Source organism: Myxocyprinus asiaticus, chromosome 11, assembly GCF_019703515.2.
Source record: "Myxocyprinus asiaticus isolate MX2 ecotype Aquarium Trade chromosome 11, UBuf_Myxa_2, whole genome shotgun sequence".
Lineage (NCBI taxonomy): Eukaryota > Metazoa > Chordata > Actinopteri > Cypriniformes > Catostomidae > Myxocyprinus > Myxocyprinus asiaticus.
Window position 1 is genome coordinate 19,266,688 of NC_059354.1, and position 17,175 is coordinate 19,283,862.

The window sequence follows — 17,175 nt, forward strand, 5'->3', positions numbered from 1 at the left end:
ATTTAATCATTCAAAGGAACTGGTTGACTTAACAGCACACAGGGTTGTAAAGCTGTGTGACATAAAAACTGTAGCGTTTTGTTATGTTACTTCAGAAAATGACTTGCTGGAATAGCTACACTGTTTTGAAAACAGCTGAGCTACCGTCAAGCTACTGACAATGTATTTATGTTAGTGCCATCATGACTTTTAGTTAGTTACTCCCCAACACTGATGTCAAGGAAGTCTAAAGATTAGAGACCATAAAAAGAACAACAAAATGCATATACAACCTTATTTATAATCTGTAATAACATATTTCAGAAGGATGTAATAATTTGATGTTTTGGAAATAGGGCTGCCAATCGATTAAAATGTTTAATCGAATTAATTACAAGACAAGCCGATTATATAAGCGAATGAATCGCATACATCATTATTTGCTGAGAAAGGCCCCCAAATAAAGATAATGCATATAAAAAAAATGATAATAATTTAAATATTTATAAATAGAATATGTAGGGCAGATAATAAATATATAATACAGATTGAAATTCAGTTTGAAATAAATTGCTTTATTGTGGCAGATAAGTAAAGCATTGATTAGACGATTCAAAATGTGGCTTAAGAACTCAAGATATTGTTTGTTTTATTCTCATTTTATTGAACAAGCCTACAGTTGACATCAATCTGTTTTGCACTGAGTTTGTAAATCTGTCCTGTTCTCACAGTAAGTGTTTTTGCATTCCATCTGCGCTATTTTTATTTGTCGCTGTATGTACATGTTCATGCCTCAGACGGACATGTTTAGAGCATCTCACTGGTATTAAGCATCATAAACGCAGAATTTTTATTATGGTGTGTCAAGTTAAACGTAGTAGAAACTTTGAAAATCGCGTCTCATGATTCCTGTATTCTGTTGTGTTTCGCCCACCAGTTGTGATTCCCCCTAAGTAAGCGGTTCGCATTCTGTGGCTGCGTTGCTTGTGAGGTTTGTTGAGGCACGCTGCCATCTATTGACGTGACTCGTAAAAACAGATGTACTTCAAGCTTGAATTGCTCATATGGTAGGAGAATCCGTACTTTTATTATGGAATTTGGGTACGTGTCGGGGGCATGATTAATTGTTTGTTTTTTTTATGCGCTATTTTTTTATTTAATGAATCGCACTAAATGAACGCGTTAAATGGACAGTGCTATTTAAAATACTTTTTAGTTATGATGTGTATCTGTCTGCATACTGTATGATGGCAATGAATTTAGAAATTCTCAAATTCAAAATTAATCTTTCTGGTTTAAGAATTTTACCTGCCCATTTCTTTCATATGTATTTGTAATAGAAAAGTCTGTATTTGTGCAGATGATATTTGTGCTATTTCATAAACCGTTTTTTTTCTTTCCAGGTCAGCTGATCTCAGATGACATCACTGAGGTCATCAGCAGATACAATAGGGAGTTTTTTTCTCCTTACAGTAACCAGTTATCAACCAAATCAGCTGGGGCTCAGTATGATGACAGTTATTTGGGTAAGTCTATTTGCGTCTTTATGTTGTCTCCTAAAACTTGTAATTATGTTTTTGTGCTGATTATATTCGCCATAGTTACCTAAAAATCAGGTGAATCATACGGCAGATGATTCTCTTTTAGGTTACTCAGTGGCTGTTGGTGATTTTAATGATGACGGTGAAGATGGTAAGAGTTGTATCTTTAATCATTTCAATAGGTCATCAGTTTATTTTAGTTAAAAAGCACTATGAAAATGATGATACTAAGAAATGTTAAAGATGGCATATTTCATATTTCATTCTTTTTCTGTTTGAGCAGGTCATGTGGAAGGGCTCGTCCTTTTTTATTTTTTATATTTATTTAATTATCGTTATGTAAGGGATAATCCAAGGCTAGGTGTGCGTTAAATGGTTTTAATCACGACGTGGAGGCAAAGAACCACCTGACGTGAAGTGGATCTTTTAAAAATCTTGTTACGCACACCTAGTCATGGATTATCCCACTTATACCATGGCCACTTGCCAGCATTGATTAGTTACAGCTGTCATTGATTTTTACACTGCAAATTTTGACTGGAAGAATAACTTCCAGAATAACTTTATCTACAGGTCGTTTGATCTAGTTCTTAATCAGACACAGAGATGGTGCAATTATATCACAGTTTTTTGAGTCCAAACACTCTTTAAAAACTGTTAATTTAAATACTCAATCCAGAAATAATAAAAAGCCACATAATGTAGAAGGGTTGTCACTCCTCAGAACATGTAATATTTAATTTCTATTATTTGTCATTTTCACACTGAGGAAAAACCGTCGTTGCTGACGTGACGGTTGTAGTACTTACTGCAGCACTTGTTGCACTTACTGTTCACGATGAGGAGAAAATCATCCAAAACACTGTAATCCTGCAGACTTTGACCTCTGAAACATACATATGGTATCCATTAAGGCTGCACAATTGATTAAATTAAGGATAAAATCATGAAATGACCTTGCTCCCTGCTCTGAGACTATATTCGTGTCCGGAGGTCATTTGAACAGAGGCATAAAACTTTCACAATGACTTATTACTAAGGACAGCAGAATAGGCACATTAATATAGAACATTGATTAAAACTGACTGGAACTACTTGTGCATTAAACAGTTTTAACACATGCATTCCATCCAATCAGAATTGAGTATTCGAACAGACCATAGTATAAATCAGTAATGAACTTTGATTTGCTACTTGCTATTGCTAGTCGGTTCCAGGTGGTATTAGAGGGCGGACATTCTCATTCTAGAAAACATTTGATTGGACAAAAATCTGTGTAGTGCAAGATGAGTGATTTATATTTTTGGTCCATTCTCCTGGGAGATAAAGATTGTAAATTTGACATGTGTTTGTCTGCTAAAGGTTAAGATTTGTCAACTGTTAGGAGTACACTAGGTTATAAATGGCTTCAAATCTAATAGACGTACTAAAAGCCACAAAACACCAATTTTGATTTCATGGGGCCTTAAGGGTCACATGCCATTCTATTCCACAAGTTCTTAAACCCGTCGTGCAGACAGTAAAGTAAACGGACATTTTGCGCAGCACACACTGGCACACACTGGCTACTCCTGCCAACAAGCGGTTTTGAACGTTCGTTTCAACGAGTCCAGAGTATACAGCCTCAAGCCGTTGCGACATTGTCATGATGACATGACATTGCACGTTTCCGGTGTAGACAGGATGTCAGTGCCTTGATACAGCAGACCTGCTCCAGATACCAGACCCTATAATTTCTTATTTAAACTGCATTAAGGGAATTACTTAACTCTGGTTGTTCTCTGCAATGGGATAAAAGCTTCACTGCTGAATGAAGGTGTTGTTTCCAACTTATTTCCCATTTTTTCTGCTTTTAGATTACATCACAGGAGTTCCTAGAGGGGAAAAGGCTCTCGGTTATGTGAGTTCAGTACTTTTTTTGGTCATGATAAAAATGTATTGAAGTAATCCAATCCTTCCACAAACAGCTTGCATGAGTCTAGCTCTGATTTTGTCTTGTTAGGTCAACATTTTCAGCGGGAAGAACATGGAGTCTATGTATAATTTCACAGGCACACAGGTGAGCATTAAAAGAACTGTTCCCACCTCCTTCGTCAAGTGTTACGCTGATCCTCAGACATCAAAATATGTGTCATACGACAGGATAAAAGCACAGCTGAGTAGGCTTGCCTCTGAGCAGCCGCAGGTCACATGGCACGGCCATGTTATGCCATGCAGTGTCCCTTGTGGGTATGACCCAGCTCTGTTCGACATTTGTTTACCATAAGAGAGTTCATGTCCTAAACCCACTCCAGCATCTGAAAGCTATTGACGACAGTGTCACAGACACATAACGTTGGAGGTAGAGTGAGAAAGAGGAAGGGAGGAAGAGGTGTGGAATCGACAGCCCAGGGTTTTTGGCTGATTGTGATTTCTACTGTACTGAGTAGGGCTGGGCGATATGGCCAAAAATATTATCACAATATGTTCTTTTTTCATACTGTTCGATATTGATAGTTATCACGATATACATTTCACCCATTAATCGAGGAGGAAATGCATTCCACATGTTTGTTAGACCTCAAGAATGAATGCAAACATAACTTGTTTGTTTACAAGTAAACCCCAGATGGTAAGCTATCTTTAAAGTATACTCCGTGTAGGATTTAATCCTACATAAGGTGTGTGACCTCTTTTCGATGAGATTTCGCCAATTTCATTGTCTTCAGCGGACGTTTGACTCCACTAAAATACTTTCTTGTGACGCGCCACACTCCTGCTCAGTAGGTGGCAGTAATGCAACATAAGCTGGATTGCAAACCACAAATAACCATCACAAGAAGAAGAAACACTTTCTTGCCTGTGACAGCGCTAATGATAATAAAAAATGTTTAACTAAATAGTACATAAATAAACAGCAATGGTGTTGATGTCGGAGTTGCTGTTGTGTTCAGTCGGTAGCTGTATTGCATTGTCAGTGCTGTTGTTAGTAAAATACGATTCGGATGCTTTATTCTGCTTTCCTCGCAGTCACTCTTTGATCAGGAGATGAATTCACCGGTGGGAAGAAATACACGGACACAGAATTTCACAAGCAGTTTTCGATTTATTAAAAGCAAGCAAGGGGTTTATATGGTTCTTGTCACACAAGGCTGGTTACACCCATTACCTTGAACTTTCTCAATCCTCCATATATGGGGTTGTTTCCTCTTGCTTACAGCAGTACATTCTTGTCGAGTACATTTTGTGATCAAGACAGTGCCGAAAACATACAAAGCAGAAAAGCAAGCATCAAGGTCACATTGTTCCATCTGAGGCCTCTTTCTCACAGCTGTCTTGTTCGGTACAAAACAATTTCATATTAACCGAATAGCTAGCTAGCGGCTACCAAGCCTCATTGCCGGTTTGCACGACAGCAGAGCGAAGTAGACGCAAACCTGCAAATACTTCCTAACAGGCTGATTTCATGACTGTGGTTCAGTTAGGTAGTTGTGTGTAACTTTGCTGAACTGCTTGTGTTTTTTGCGACACGTATCTGATCCAATCTTCTAGATGTAGAACATAAGCTAAATATTGAAAATTACTCAAGTGTTTCATCAATATAGTTTTTTTTCTATAAATATCGATATCATTTTATCGCCTAGCCCCAGTACTCAGTCATCAATCAATCAATTTAAATTTATTTATAGAGCACAATAAAAGCAACAGTAGTTGACCACTGTGCTGTACAACCATAATAAAAGAAATATCACAAAAATACATCACATAAATACATCACCAAAGTACATCAATACAGCTATGCTGTACAAACCGCAATGTAAGATAAAGAGGTACATAAAAACACATATATAAGTTTACACCTTTGGACTCTAAGGACAATCGTAAGCCTGCGCAAAAAAAAAAAAAGTTTTTAACTTTGATTTAAATTCTGATTCTGTCTACATTTCTTTAAGGGATATTTAGTTTAGGACAGTTTTGGACCGGCAATGGCAAAAGCACGTTCACCCTTCGACTTTAATCTAGACCTAGGAACCATCAATAATCTCTGATCAGAAGACCTTAGACGTCTAACAGATGTATTTGCACTCAGAAGGTCAGAGAGGTAATTCGGCGCCAGTCCATTCAAGGCTTTAAAAACATAAAGTAGAATTTTAAAATCAATTCTGTATCGGACTGGCAACCAGTGTATAGACAATAAGACAGGAGTAATGTGTTCATATTTCCGATTACAAGTCAAAAGTGTAGCAGCTGCATTTTGAACAGTTTGTAAACAATTAATATATGATTGGTTTATCCCTATATAAAGTGAATTGCAGTAGTCGAGTTGAGATGAAACAAAAGCACGCATCACTCTCTCAAACTCTACAAATGATTAAAAAACAAACTCTTAACCTTAGCTAGGAGCCTTAAGTGAAAAAAGCTAGATTTAGACTACTGCATTTATCTGTTTGTCAAATTTCAATGCAGAATCGAATATGACACCAACATTTTCCACAGAGGGTTTAACGTAAGATGCCAAATCTCCCAAATCATAATTTTTGCAGCCTGAGATGCCTGAAAGTTATCAATAGATAATCATGCTGGATTCAACAAGCTTTAACAGAGATTAATGGGTTAGAGGTAGACTAATATATCGAAAAATTTTGCAACATTTTTCACACACACACACACACACACACACACACACACACACACACACATATATATATATATATATATATATATATATATATATATATATATATATATACACACATGCACACACACACACACACCGATCAGCCACAACATTAAAACCACCTGCCTAATATTGTGTAGGTCCCCCATTTTTCTAGAACATTTTGAACGTTCTATACATTGATTTTAAAAACTATCAGCTGATTAATCGGTTTTCGGCTTTTCCACCACCTTAGTTATTGTATCGGCAAAATCCACTATCAGTCGACCTCTAGAATGAGTCCAGTTTGAAGTCTAGATCTAGGAGGCACCCAGGGGAATTATTCAAACTGACAGCTAGAGGATACATGGTGTATCTGTGACCATATCAGTATCAGCCAATATCAGTCTTTTTTATTTTATTACTATCAGCAACCGTCTAATTGGTCGAATTTGAAAATCTGGCCCATTTTTTTTTTTTTTTTTTTAAACAGGATAGGATGGCAGCTTACAAAAGTACTAAAAAGTTATCCATAATTTCTGCTGTACAGAATAATGTTTTGAGTGTATCATTTCTGTACGATTAGCATCACCAAATGGAACAGATAGCCTCCCCCCAAACTCACGCCATTTGTTTAGCCAGTTAGTATGTTTACATGCACTTTAAAAGTTTGATTTTAGTTGGACTAAACAATATGTCTTTTTTAAAATGTCATGTAAGCACTTAGTCTGACTGAAATCGATTTTTGCAAAGTTGGACTAACAGACCTAGATAATGCAATTGTAGCTTTTCTTCATCTAGGATGAATACATGTTAATCGTATCTCAAATGGATCTGCATTTTGCTCGTGTTTCGAATGACAGAGGAGATGCACGACGTGCATTTAACCCACTGTATTTGACGTCCTTCAAATATTCGATTACACATTGTGTCATGTATACTTAGATGAAGACTGTCGCTTGTCTATGCAAAAACTGATGTAGCTCTATTATTACTCTATTATAATTGTGCATGTTAACACACTGAATGTTTCTATGTCATGCTTAAACACAGCTATGTTTTTATTGTGTCAGAGAGTTTACACTTTTCATATTGAATGAATCAGTGATTCAGTGACCTTTATACTGATATATAAGCACTGAAGCAGGGCACAGAGCTGGGCATGAAGCTGCAAGTGTCATAGTATCACATTCAATAATTGCAGGTTGCTGTTTTCAGACTAATACCATTAGTTAGGCTATATGTTTTGTAAAGAAAACAACTGATGGGTTTGTAATTTCAAAGTATAGTCATGGTACATTAGGGATGCACCAATACAGAAATTATGTCCGCTATGAGTAATTCAGGTTTTTTGTTTTGTTTTGTTTTGAAACAGTGTTCTCACTAAAGCTTAAGTCTAGTCATATCTAAAGTCTTTTTCTCTCTCAAACCTAGATGGCTGCTTACTTTGGTCATTCTGTAGCAGCTGTTGACATCAATAATGATAGGTAAGTAATGTTCTACACTCTGCTATTTAATGTTTTAGAGGTTGATGATTGCTACACAGACCACAGTGTCCTCTTCTGAATTCTTTGACATCCTTGTTTCCTGGATACACACAATGCCAATTCATGGACTTTTGGACTTTTTAAATGATACTCTTCTTTGCAGTTACTTTGTGGCAAGTTAACCTACCTTGAATTTATGCACAGCAATGTCTGAGAGCTCCTACTGGCTGCATTTCAAAACATTTGCAGAAAAATGAGACTTGAGCATTGTGCAACATTGAAGATAACATTCCCTACATTTCCCCAACAAGTTGCTCTGTGTCTGAACTTGTTGGCCATTTTTGTGTACAGAAAGGGCCCTCTTTTAATCATGAGCTTAAAAGTTAGTTCTGATATCTTTTTCAGTACTTTTGTGTTTATTACTATTAGTTTGAAAAGTATTCAACAGGTCTCTGCTAGAAATGCCAGCATGAATTTCCGTGCTGGTTTGGAAGTGGTAATGCTGGTTTTTGATTACTTTTTTATTTTTTTTCTGGTGAAGCTGGTTGACCAAGGAAGTCTTGCTAGTTTAGCTGGTTAACCTAGCAACCTGGAGATTAGTGAACTGCACACATATTTATTTTATTTTATTTTATTTTTTATTTTTTTTGAAGAGAAAAAAAGGAACAGACTTTTTAACAACTTAGTTGTAACAACAACAAAAAAAAAAAAAATGTGTAGTGTAAGGCCTGTTTGTCTTTGACATTTCATTCAGGTCCGTGTCAGTTCTGAATACTAGTTGGAATAGGGCGGAACCTTTGCAATGTGTCCGGGGTTATTACACTGATGCACACAACAGTGATTCAGTGTCAGTGATAGAGAAGGGACTTCTTAACCATATTTTGTGTTGTCAGTGAAGCCTCAGTGTCTCCCTGGTGCGGTGTTGCGCTTCCGTACTACAGGACAATTTGGATACAGTATCATTACGTGGACAGTGCCTGTGCTAAAAGCAAAACAAGAGGTTCTCTGCAAGCACTTCTCATGTGGAGTTCAAAACGGCACGAATCATGTGAATGCGACTTCGCAATTGCTGTAGCAAAGTGGATAGCCGTGATTAATATTAAGGAGGATGAGAATTTATACGATTTATTGCCCATTCCAATAAATACTCAACCTATCTATGGGAGTTCTTTCAGTTAGTCAACCTCCCATTTAGACTTTGGGAAATGCTTAATGTTACCTGAATAGGTACTATTTTAGTGCATATGTCTTTATATTGTGGAATAATTTGTTTGGAAAATGTTAATAAAACATTGTTACATATTGTTTTCTTTTCTAATTAGGCTTTCTAAATGCATTTTGACTGGAAAAGAAGTGTATATATAGAGTAAAATTTAAAGGAATATTCCAGGTTCAATACAAGTTAAGCTCAATCGACAGCATTTGTGGCATAATGTTGATTACCACAAAAATTTACTTTGACTTGCCCCTCCTTTTCTTTAAAAAAGAAATAAAAAAATCTGGTTTGCAGTGAGGCACTTACAATGGAAGTGAATGGGGAACATTATATAGCAACAAGACATAAACAACATGCGTGTAAACATTTTAGTGTGATAAAGTCGCTTACTAACCGAAGAGTTTTAACAGAAGAATTAATTTAAGTGTTTTTATAAAAATTATAAGCTTCACATTTCTGCCTTTAAACCCTCCATAAATTGGCCCCCATTCACTTCCATTGTAAGTGCCTCACTGTAACCCAGATTCTTTCTTTTTTAAAGAAAAGGAGGGATGAGTCAAAATAATTTTTTGTTGTAATCAACATTATGCCACAAATGCTGTTGATTGAGCTTAACTTGTATTGAACCCAGAATATTCTTTTTAAGCACTTTCAAAATCTGTGTTTAATCGTGATGAACTATGAAAAATTATGCAATTAATTGTGATTTAAATATTTTAATTGACTGACAGCATATAGCCAGTGATCACATTCAGTGGTCACCATGCATTTTCATTGTATAGAAAGAAAAAAAAATGGCTTTGACATTTCAGTAATAACTATTTTTGTTTTTGACTGAGAAAGTTTCAAAGTGACAAAGCACATGATCTGTGAAAGGTGCGTCTCGATTAGACTGACCACATTTAGACGTGAATCTCTGCCACAGAGTTCTAGACAAACACTTTTCAATTGAGTAACTTAATAATAAAAATAATAAAGATCTTTAAAAAAAAAAAAAACACATTTGATTAATTGTGTAAATAATGTAAATAATTTTATTTACATAAAATGTCCAAATCCACTTGGCTTAAAAATAGGGCTGAAATTAACGATTATTTTGATAATGAATTAATCTAACGATTATTAGAACGATTATTCCACTATTCGGCGGTTAAGCAATGAGTAATCATTAGCTCTTAACCGATTTATTCAGCTTGTGCCCCGGTTGTATTAAACTTACTTACAATAAAGAGGACAAAGTCATCTTTTAAAAATACCTCTAAATGACATTCACTGAATTAAAGGGAAAAAATACTTTTTATTAATTTTAATTCAGTAAAGAAATTCACTGCAAAAAATCATATTATCATCAAATGTTTTTGTCTAGTTTTCCATTTACAATTGTCTAAAAATCCTTAAATCAAGATACATTTACTTGAGAAGCAACATATAAGATATTTAGACTTGCTTTAAGAGAATGTATCTTAAATATAAGTGTATTTTGTATATAAGTGTATTTTTTCACTTGGTTATACTTTACTGCGAGTGCAGTAAAGACAAAATATACTTATAAATATACTTAAGAGAGAAGTGGCAGCTCCAGCTCCACTTATTTCACAATGAGAGTGCTTCTGTATTTACTTATTTTGTATTTTTGCATTATAATTCCCTCATACTTGTTGATCTACATCACCTGAAGCTGTTTGGAAAGTTTAGAGTTCATCTGGACTGTGAGCTGTTTTCTTCCTCTCCTCAGTCAGGTGCGAACTGCAGTGCTGCTCTCTTGCATCATCATTAGAGTTTAATGTGATTTCATGTTACATTAAATGAGATCAAACGACTATTCGACAATGAAAATTGTTGTCGACAATTTTGTGTTGTCGACGTTGTCGATAACGTTGACTAATCGTTTCAGCCCTACTCAAAAATCTGAGAGGGCACATGCTGATCTTTTCAGCAGGGTAAACCTTGTATTTTCCCTAACAGGATGATGGATCTGTTGGTTGGGGCTCCTCTGTTTATGGACCGTGGCTCAGATGGGAAACTGAGGGAGGTTGGCCAGGTGTATGTCTACCTCGGCAAAGGGGGCTTCACCTTCAACAGTGTCATCAAACTCACTGGCTCCGAGATTTATGCTCGATATGGAAGCTCCATCAGCAGCGTGGGAGACCTCAACATGGATGGATATAATGGTGCTATTTTGTCTCGTCTCACTCTATGTACTGTATCTGTATGCTTTTCAAACAAACATAACAGGAAGTCTGTCCAGCCCTGATCTCTTATGTGCCCACGATGACTTGTATATATATGGTCAAATACGATCATGGTTTTGTGCTGTTTCCACTGTTGCAGACTTCCGTGCCCTATCATGCGGAACAGTAATCTTGACTCATGAGCTGTGACAGTACTATCACAGTGTTCAGATGTAACAACAATACTAGTCATTGTTGTTGCATGATAACCATGACTTGACCAGTTCTATATTTAATCCCTCCATTCTTTCTCAGATGTGGCCATTGCTGCACCATATGGAGGGCAGTTCCACCGCGGCCTGGTGTATATACATAACGGGCGTCCCGCAGGGCCAAATCCTATAGCCTCTCAAGTTCTGGAGGGGACGTGGGCATCTGCTTCAATGCCTTCCAGTTTTGGTTACGCCATGCACGGAGGCACTGATGTGGATCAGAATGGATACCCTGGTTAAATTACAACACTCACATCCTCTTTTACACACACACATACACTTTGAATTTGCTGAAACTGAATAGATCCTGTCTTTCTCTTGCTTTGCTTCTCTAGACCTGATTGTTGGGGTGTTTGGAGCTGACAAAGCTGTTCTGTACAGGTACAGTTCACTCATGTCTCACTTTGAAGTCACACATGCATTTGATAGATTTTATGATCAGGGCCGGATAAGCTATTAAAAGTATTCTCATTTCAGCAGCATTTAATTTGCTTTATGTGCAAGTAGTGAAAGCAATTACAGCCTGTATTAAAGGGGAAAAAACATTGTGGAACATTCCCATATACACTTGGAAGACCACCAGACACTGATTGACATTCATACTACACATATGTGTAAGGGAAAATGTACATTTACTCAGTCACTAAAGCAAAATAAAGCAAGGTGCATCAGGATCTTATGTTCAACTTATTACACAGCTACTTAAAGGAATAGTTCACCCAAAAATGAAAATTCTCTCATCATTTACTCACCCTTATGCATCCCAGATCTGTATGCCTTTCTTTCATCTGCTGAAGATTTTTAGAATGATTTCTCTGCTCTTTTGTCCATACAATGCAAGTGAATGGGTGCCAAAATTTTGAAGCTCCAAAATCCACATAAAGGCAACATAAAAGTAATCCATAAGACTCCAGTTGTTAAATCAATGTCTTCAGAAGTGATATAATAGGTGTGGGTGAGAAACAGATCAATATTTAAATCCTTTTTTAATAAATTCTCTTCCCTGCTCAGTCAATCTCCACTTTAACTTTCACATTCTTCTTCTTGTGTTTTTGGTGATTCACATTCTTCATGCATATCATGAGGAAGTGTTCTATCTATACATCATCACATCTAAAATGGCAGAAAGGTAATTCCTGCCCTTTTTGTGTGTCCCCAGGGCTCGTCCGGTCATCAATGTGAACACCACACTAGATATTAGCCCACAGATCCTGAACCCTGAGGACAAGAGCTGCACATTACCTGGAACAACCACTACAGTGTCCTGGTGAGTTTGTGTTCTTTCATCACACTGCTCTCTCCAAACATCTTTAAAATTAAACTTTGTCAAACCTTGTTTGTGCATAGTCAAAATGTCTGAGGGGCATTCATTGTGCTCCTGTCAAAACCAGACAAGTTGATTGTGACAAAAGTAGAGGTGGACCAATATATTGGTTTTTTCAATTAATCGATGGCCATAGTTGCTTTTTGGAACTGTCGGTTTTCTATCTATGCCGAAGTTACCTGTATTTTCCCGCCGTGTTCCTCTGTGGCCAGCGTTGGAGCAGGGCTGGATGTAGGCATTGGCAGGGTTGGGCTGAGCCCAAACAAACATGAGTCTTGCCCACCCAATCAAACAGTTTGGAGACATGGTTTTAAATAAAAAAAATTTTTTCAATTTGTACATTGGTTAAAAGCAATATGGGGCGGGCTGTGTGTCGCAAGCAGTAAGGGTGGGCTGTAGAATGCCCAACCAATCACAGAACAGCACAGGAAATGTGTAGTGTTTTTCTATTTTTGACATTGGCCAAAAGCAACGACACACTCAAGAAGCGGCTGCTGTAAACCAGAGAGTCCGAGACATCATGCGAGCAAGAATGGTAATAAGAGATATTTTTGTGCAATGCATAGGTTTTTATTGCCCATAAAGAAGCCTGGTGCTGTCTCAGTGTGCAGTGACCATATGGCTGCTGTTAATGTATCACAGGCTCTCTCTTATCAAATATCTCCCTGACTCCCTCCCACCACATCAGCTCCCCAAAATCACGCTGCGGGTGTTTGTGAAATACTGAACTTGAATTATAAAGTAGAGGTCTGCACGGAATGGATTTTCAGACCAGCTCCGGTGAGATTCTGTCCCACTCCCGCAAAAAAATATGCCGCTCCCACCTGCAACTTTCACATTTTGTTCCGCTCCCACCCGCAAGCCTGCAGGTAGTGGTCTGCGCACATTTTTCCTCTAATCCGGTCCGGTCCTCTAAGATTCTGTCCTGATCCGGTATCAGGTTTTTTTTTTTTTTTTAAACAATTACCACCCGAAAAAAAAAAAAAATGGAAAGAGAGAGAGAAAAAAAACCCACACGTTTTGTTATCACTCTAACATTGCGAAATATCTGATTGACCTTTGGCTGATTTCAAAGTTTTGTTTGTACCTTTCTTTAATAAAGCATTAACATCCATAGCACTTTCCACTGCATGGAGCACAAGGAATAATATGTATGAATTAGCCACCTACCCTGCACCTGTACATAGTTTATTTTTTGTTGGTCTTGCGCAAGAGATGTATAACACGAATAACACTCTGTACCTTAAATACATTAAATAAATTTGAGGAACATCTATTTTGTTATTTAGATATTTATATTTTGCGGGAGTCCCGCGAGTCATTTATTTCTCCTGCTCCCACGCACACATCATCCTGCGCCGCACTCTGTTGTACCGGGTCCCATTGATTCCACGGCCAGTATTAGCTGATAGTACCATACGTGATCATGATTCATAGCTGGATACAGTGTTTTGCAGGACGTGCACTTCTGTTTCCCCTGTTGTTAATTTGGTGTCGATGAGAGATGCTGTCTGTCTCCTCCTGTCTTACATCTCTTTTATATAAAAATGTTTACAGTGTTGTGATTATTGTTTGCCATTGCGCTTTAAACTACTTGTTTGCCATGACAATAACCTTTGGTGCTTACATTGCATCAAAATTCCTGTATTCCCTAAATTACATAAATATTTTCACTTGTAAAAATATCAATATCTTTTACTTCCCTGCAAAGGCCATACTCATTAACTAACACTGAAACTGAGAAAAATGGCTTGAATTATTTTGATGTGGATTTTGTAGTTACTGCGTTTTCACACAATGGTTACTCTGAATTTCAGCAAATGAGACAAACGCATCTGTCTCAGGACAGATCATAAGAGACCTGTTTCATTCCTAACTCTATTTTGCATTTTGCCTTTGTGGGGCAGTATCATTGCTTATTACATTTCTGTCAAACAGAAAGAATCGTCATCATTTAATATTATATAATTACTTCAAGCAGTTCCCATCTGTGTCAAATTTTATGTTCTTAATCTTGATCTCTCCATTTAATATATTTCCTATCACTCCATCCTTATTTTCCTCCTCTATTATTTCTCTCTACTACATCCTTGCATTTGTGGGGACTCTGATTTGTCTTTGTAATTTGCTTTCTGTAATTCTAATTACTCTGAAAGTGTAAAGTTGTCAGGGCCCACTTCAATCTTATGATTATATACAATGTTTATCAGTTTATTTATTTCAGTATTTTTTAATATGGATAATAAGTGTAAAATATAGTTATATTGGGCCTTTTGATCTTGACAATTATGCCATGTCACACCAATTAAAGACATTAAATTAGTAGTCTGAGTAAACCCCCCCAATCCCAAATGCCCACCTATAATATCCCCCAGCCCACCCTAGCATAGCTGGCAGGAGCTGGCCCTGCGCTGGAGGATTCTACCACGACTACAAGGAAACATGAAATCATGTCTCCGACTTCATATCTTGTGAATAATAATAATAAGATATATATTTTTGGGTGAAATCTGTTGAAATATATATATTGCACAATAAACTGCACCAGGGGTTTTATTCATTTTGGACTCTTGTAGCCTCTATATCTGTGCCTGTCCTAGTAAGGAAAGGCTAAGAAAGTTTTCTTTAACATTCTAATGGCTGATTAATTGGTTATCAGCCTTTTTCACCACGTTATTCATTGCTATCGGCAATATCCCCTATCGGTCGGGTCAACAAAAGGCAGTAATACCTTGTCTTAAACAGGCAGAAAAATGCCCTTTTTTGTAGAAACAGCTGTTAAAATATGTCGGTGTAATTTCTTACAGGTAAAATGTGTAATTTCTGCGCCACTAGCTTCACCAAATGGAATTGCAAAAATGGACTGTTTTCCCGAGCACTCCCACTGCCTGCAAATTGGTGGGACAGAAAGATAGTCCCACCCCAAACTCAAGCCACTGGATGTTTTTTTTATTTTTTTTTTTATTTTATTTTTTTTTTATTTTTTTTAAATGACACTTTTCAAGGGAAATCAACCAAATGGCTGACTTATGGTTTTCTCTGCACATTAAGCTGAGATAGGAGAAAGTCTTTTAACACTGAACAAAATTACACAATTCACCTTTAAATTGAAAATAGAATTAATTTGGTTGTCATCATCAGTAACATCTTTTTGATACCTTTCTTGACTTGAATATCATGGAAATTACTATGCATTTACACAATTCTTTCTAATGTATTCTCTTAGCTTCACTGTGAAATACTGTCTGAAGGCAAGTGGCAAGGGAGCCCCATCCTCTCTTCGTAAGTACTTAGTCTTTCTAAATGCAAATTATTAAAATGTTTGAAATTTGAGTGAGTGGATCCTTTTATTTAAAGTAGCACATGGTGGTTGTAAATGGAGCCCTACTGTTGCGGTGAATGTTATGAGCACCACTGTAGGGGGAAAGCAGAGCTCAATGTGTCAGCCCTCAGTGTGTTTGGAGCCGGACATACGGCACAGAGCCGTTAAAAGCCCAGCGTCCGGTGCTCTCAAAAGTCTTCACAGGGATCTCACAGTCTGGGGTGTAATGGCTACCAGACCTACAGCCTACTTTTCACAGACTGTGATGCCAATTCATTATTTCTCTCCACCCTTTGAAGTTCCTCTACAGTTGTGCCCAAAAGTTTGCATACCCTGGCAGAAATTGTGAAATTTTGGCATTGATTTTGAAAATATGACTGATCATGCAAAAAACTGTCTTTTGTTTAAGGATAGTGATCATATGAAGCCATTTATTATCACATAGTTGTTTGGCTCCTTTTTAAATCATAATGATAACAGAAATCACCCAAATGGCCCTGATCAAAAGTTTACATACCCTTGAATGTTTGGCCTTGTTACAGACACACAAGGTGACACACACAGGTTTAAATGGCAATTAAAGGTTAATTTCCCACACCTGTGGCTTTTTAAATTGCAATTAGTGTCTGTGTATAAATAGTCAATGAATTTGTTAGCTCTCACGTGGATGTACTGAGCAGGCTAGATACTGAGCCATAGGGAGCAGAAAAGAACTGTCAAAAGACCTGCGTAACAAGGTAATGGAACTTTATAAAGATGGAAAAGGATATAAAAAGATATCCTAAGCCTTGAAAATGCCAGTCAGTACTGTTCAATCACTTATTAAGAAATGGAAAATTCGGGGATCTCTTGATACCAAGCTAAGGTCAGGTAGACCAAGAAAGATTTCAGCCACAACTGCCAGAAGAATTGTTTGGGATACAAAGAAAAACCAACAGGTAACCTCAGGAGAAATACAGGCTGATAGCTGATCGAGATATATATATATATATATATATATACACATACATACATACATACATACACTATATTGCCTAAAGTATTCACTCACCCATCCAAATAATTGAATTCAGGTGTTCCAATCACTTCCATGGCCACAGGTGTATAAAATGAAGCATCTAGGCATGCAGACTGCTTCTACAAACATTTGTGAAAGAATGGGCCGCTCTCAGGAGCTCAGTGAATTCCAGTGTGGTACTGTGATAGGATGCCACCTGTGCAACAAGT

The 17,175-nt window shown here is 37.1% G+C and overlaps 1 protein-coding gene across 1 annotated transcript in view; it reads left to right on the plus strand.

Moving 5' to 3' along the window:
* Positions 1 to 17,175, plus strand: part of LOC127447863 (integrin alpha-V-like) — a 52,042-nt gene that overhangs the window by 15,480 nt on the left and 19,387 nt on the right. The window contains exons 7-16 of the mRNA XM_051710012.1: positions 1,383 to 1,505; positions 1,627 to 1,671; positions 3,377 to 3,420; positions 3,523 to 3,579; positions 7,591 to 7,643; positions 10,825 to 11,030; positions 11,346 to 11,537; positions 11,638 to 11,683; positions 12,462 to 12,569; positions 15,853 to 15,908. Of these exons, the coding sequence (XP_051565972.1) occupies positions 1,383 to 1,505; positions 1,627 to 1,671; positions 3,377 to 3,420; positions 3,523 to 3,579; positions 7,591 to 7,643; positions 10,825 to 11,030; positions 11,346 to 11,537; positions 11,638 to 11,683; positions 12,462 to 12,569; positions 15,853 to 15,908 (930 nt within the window). The remainder of the gene's footprint in view (positions 1 to 1,382; positions 1,506 to 1,626; positions 1,672 to 3,376; positions 3,421 to 3,522; positions 3,580 to 7,590; positions 7,644 to 10,824; positions 11,031 to 11,345; positions 11,538 to 11,637; positions 11,684 to 12,461; positions 12,570 to 15,852; positions 15,909 to 17,175) is intronic.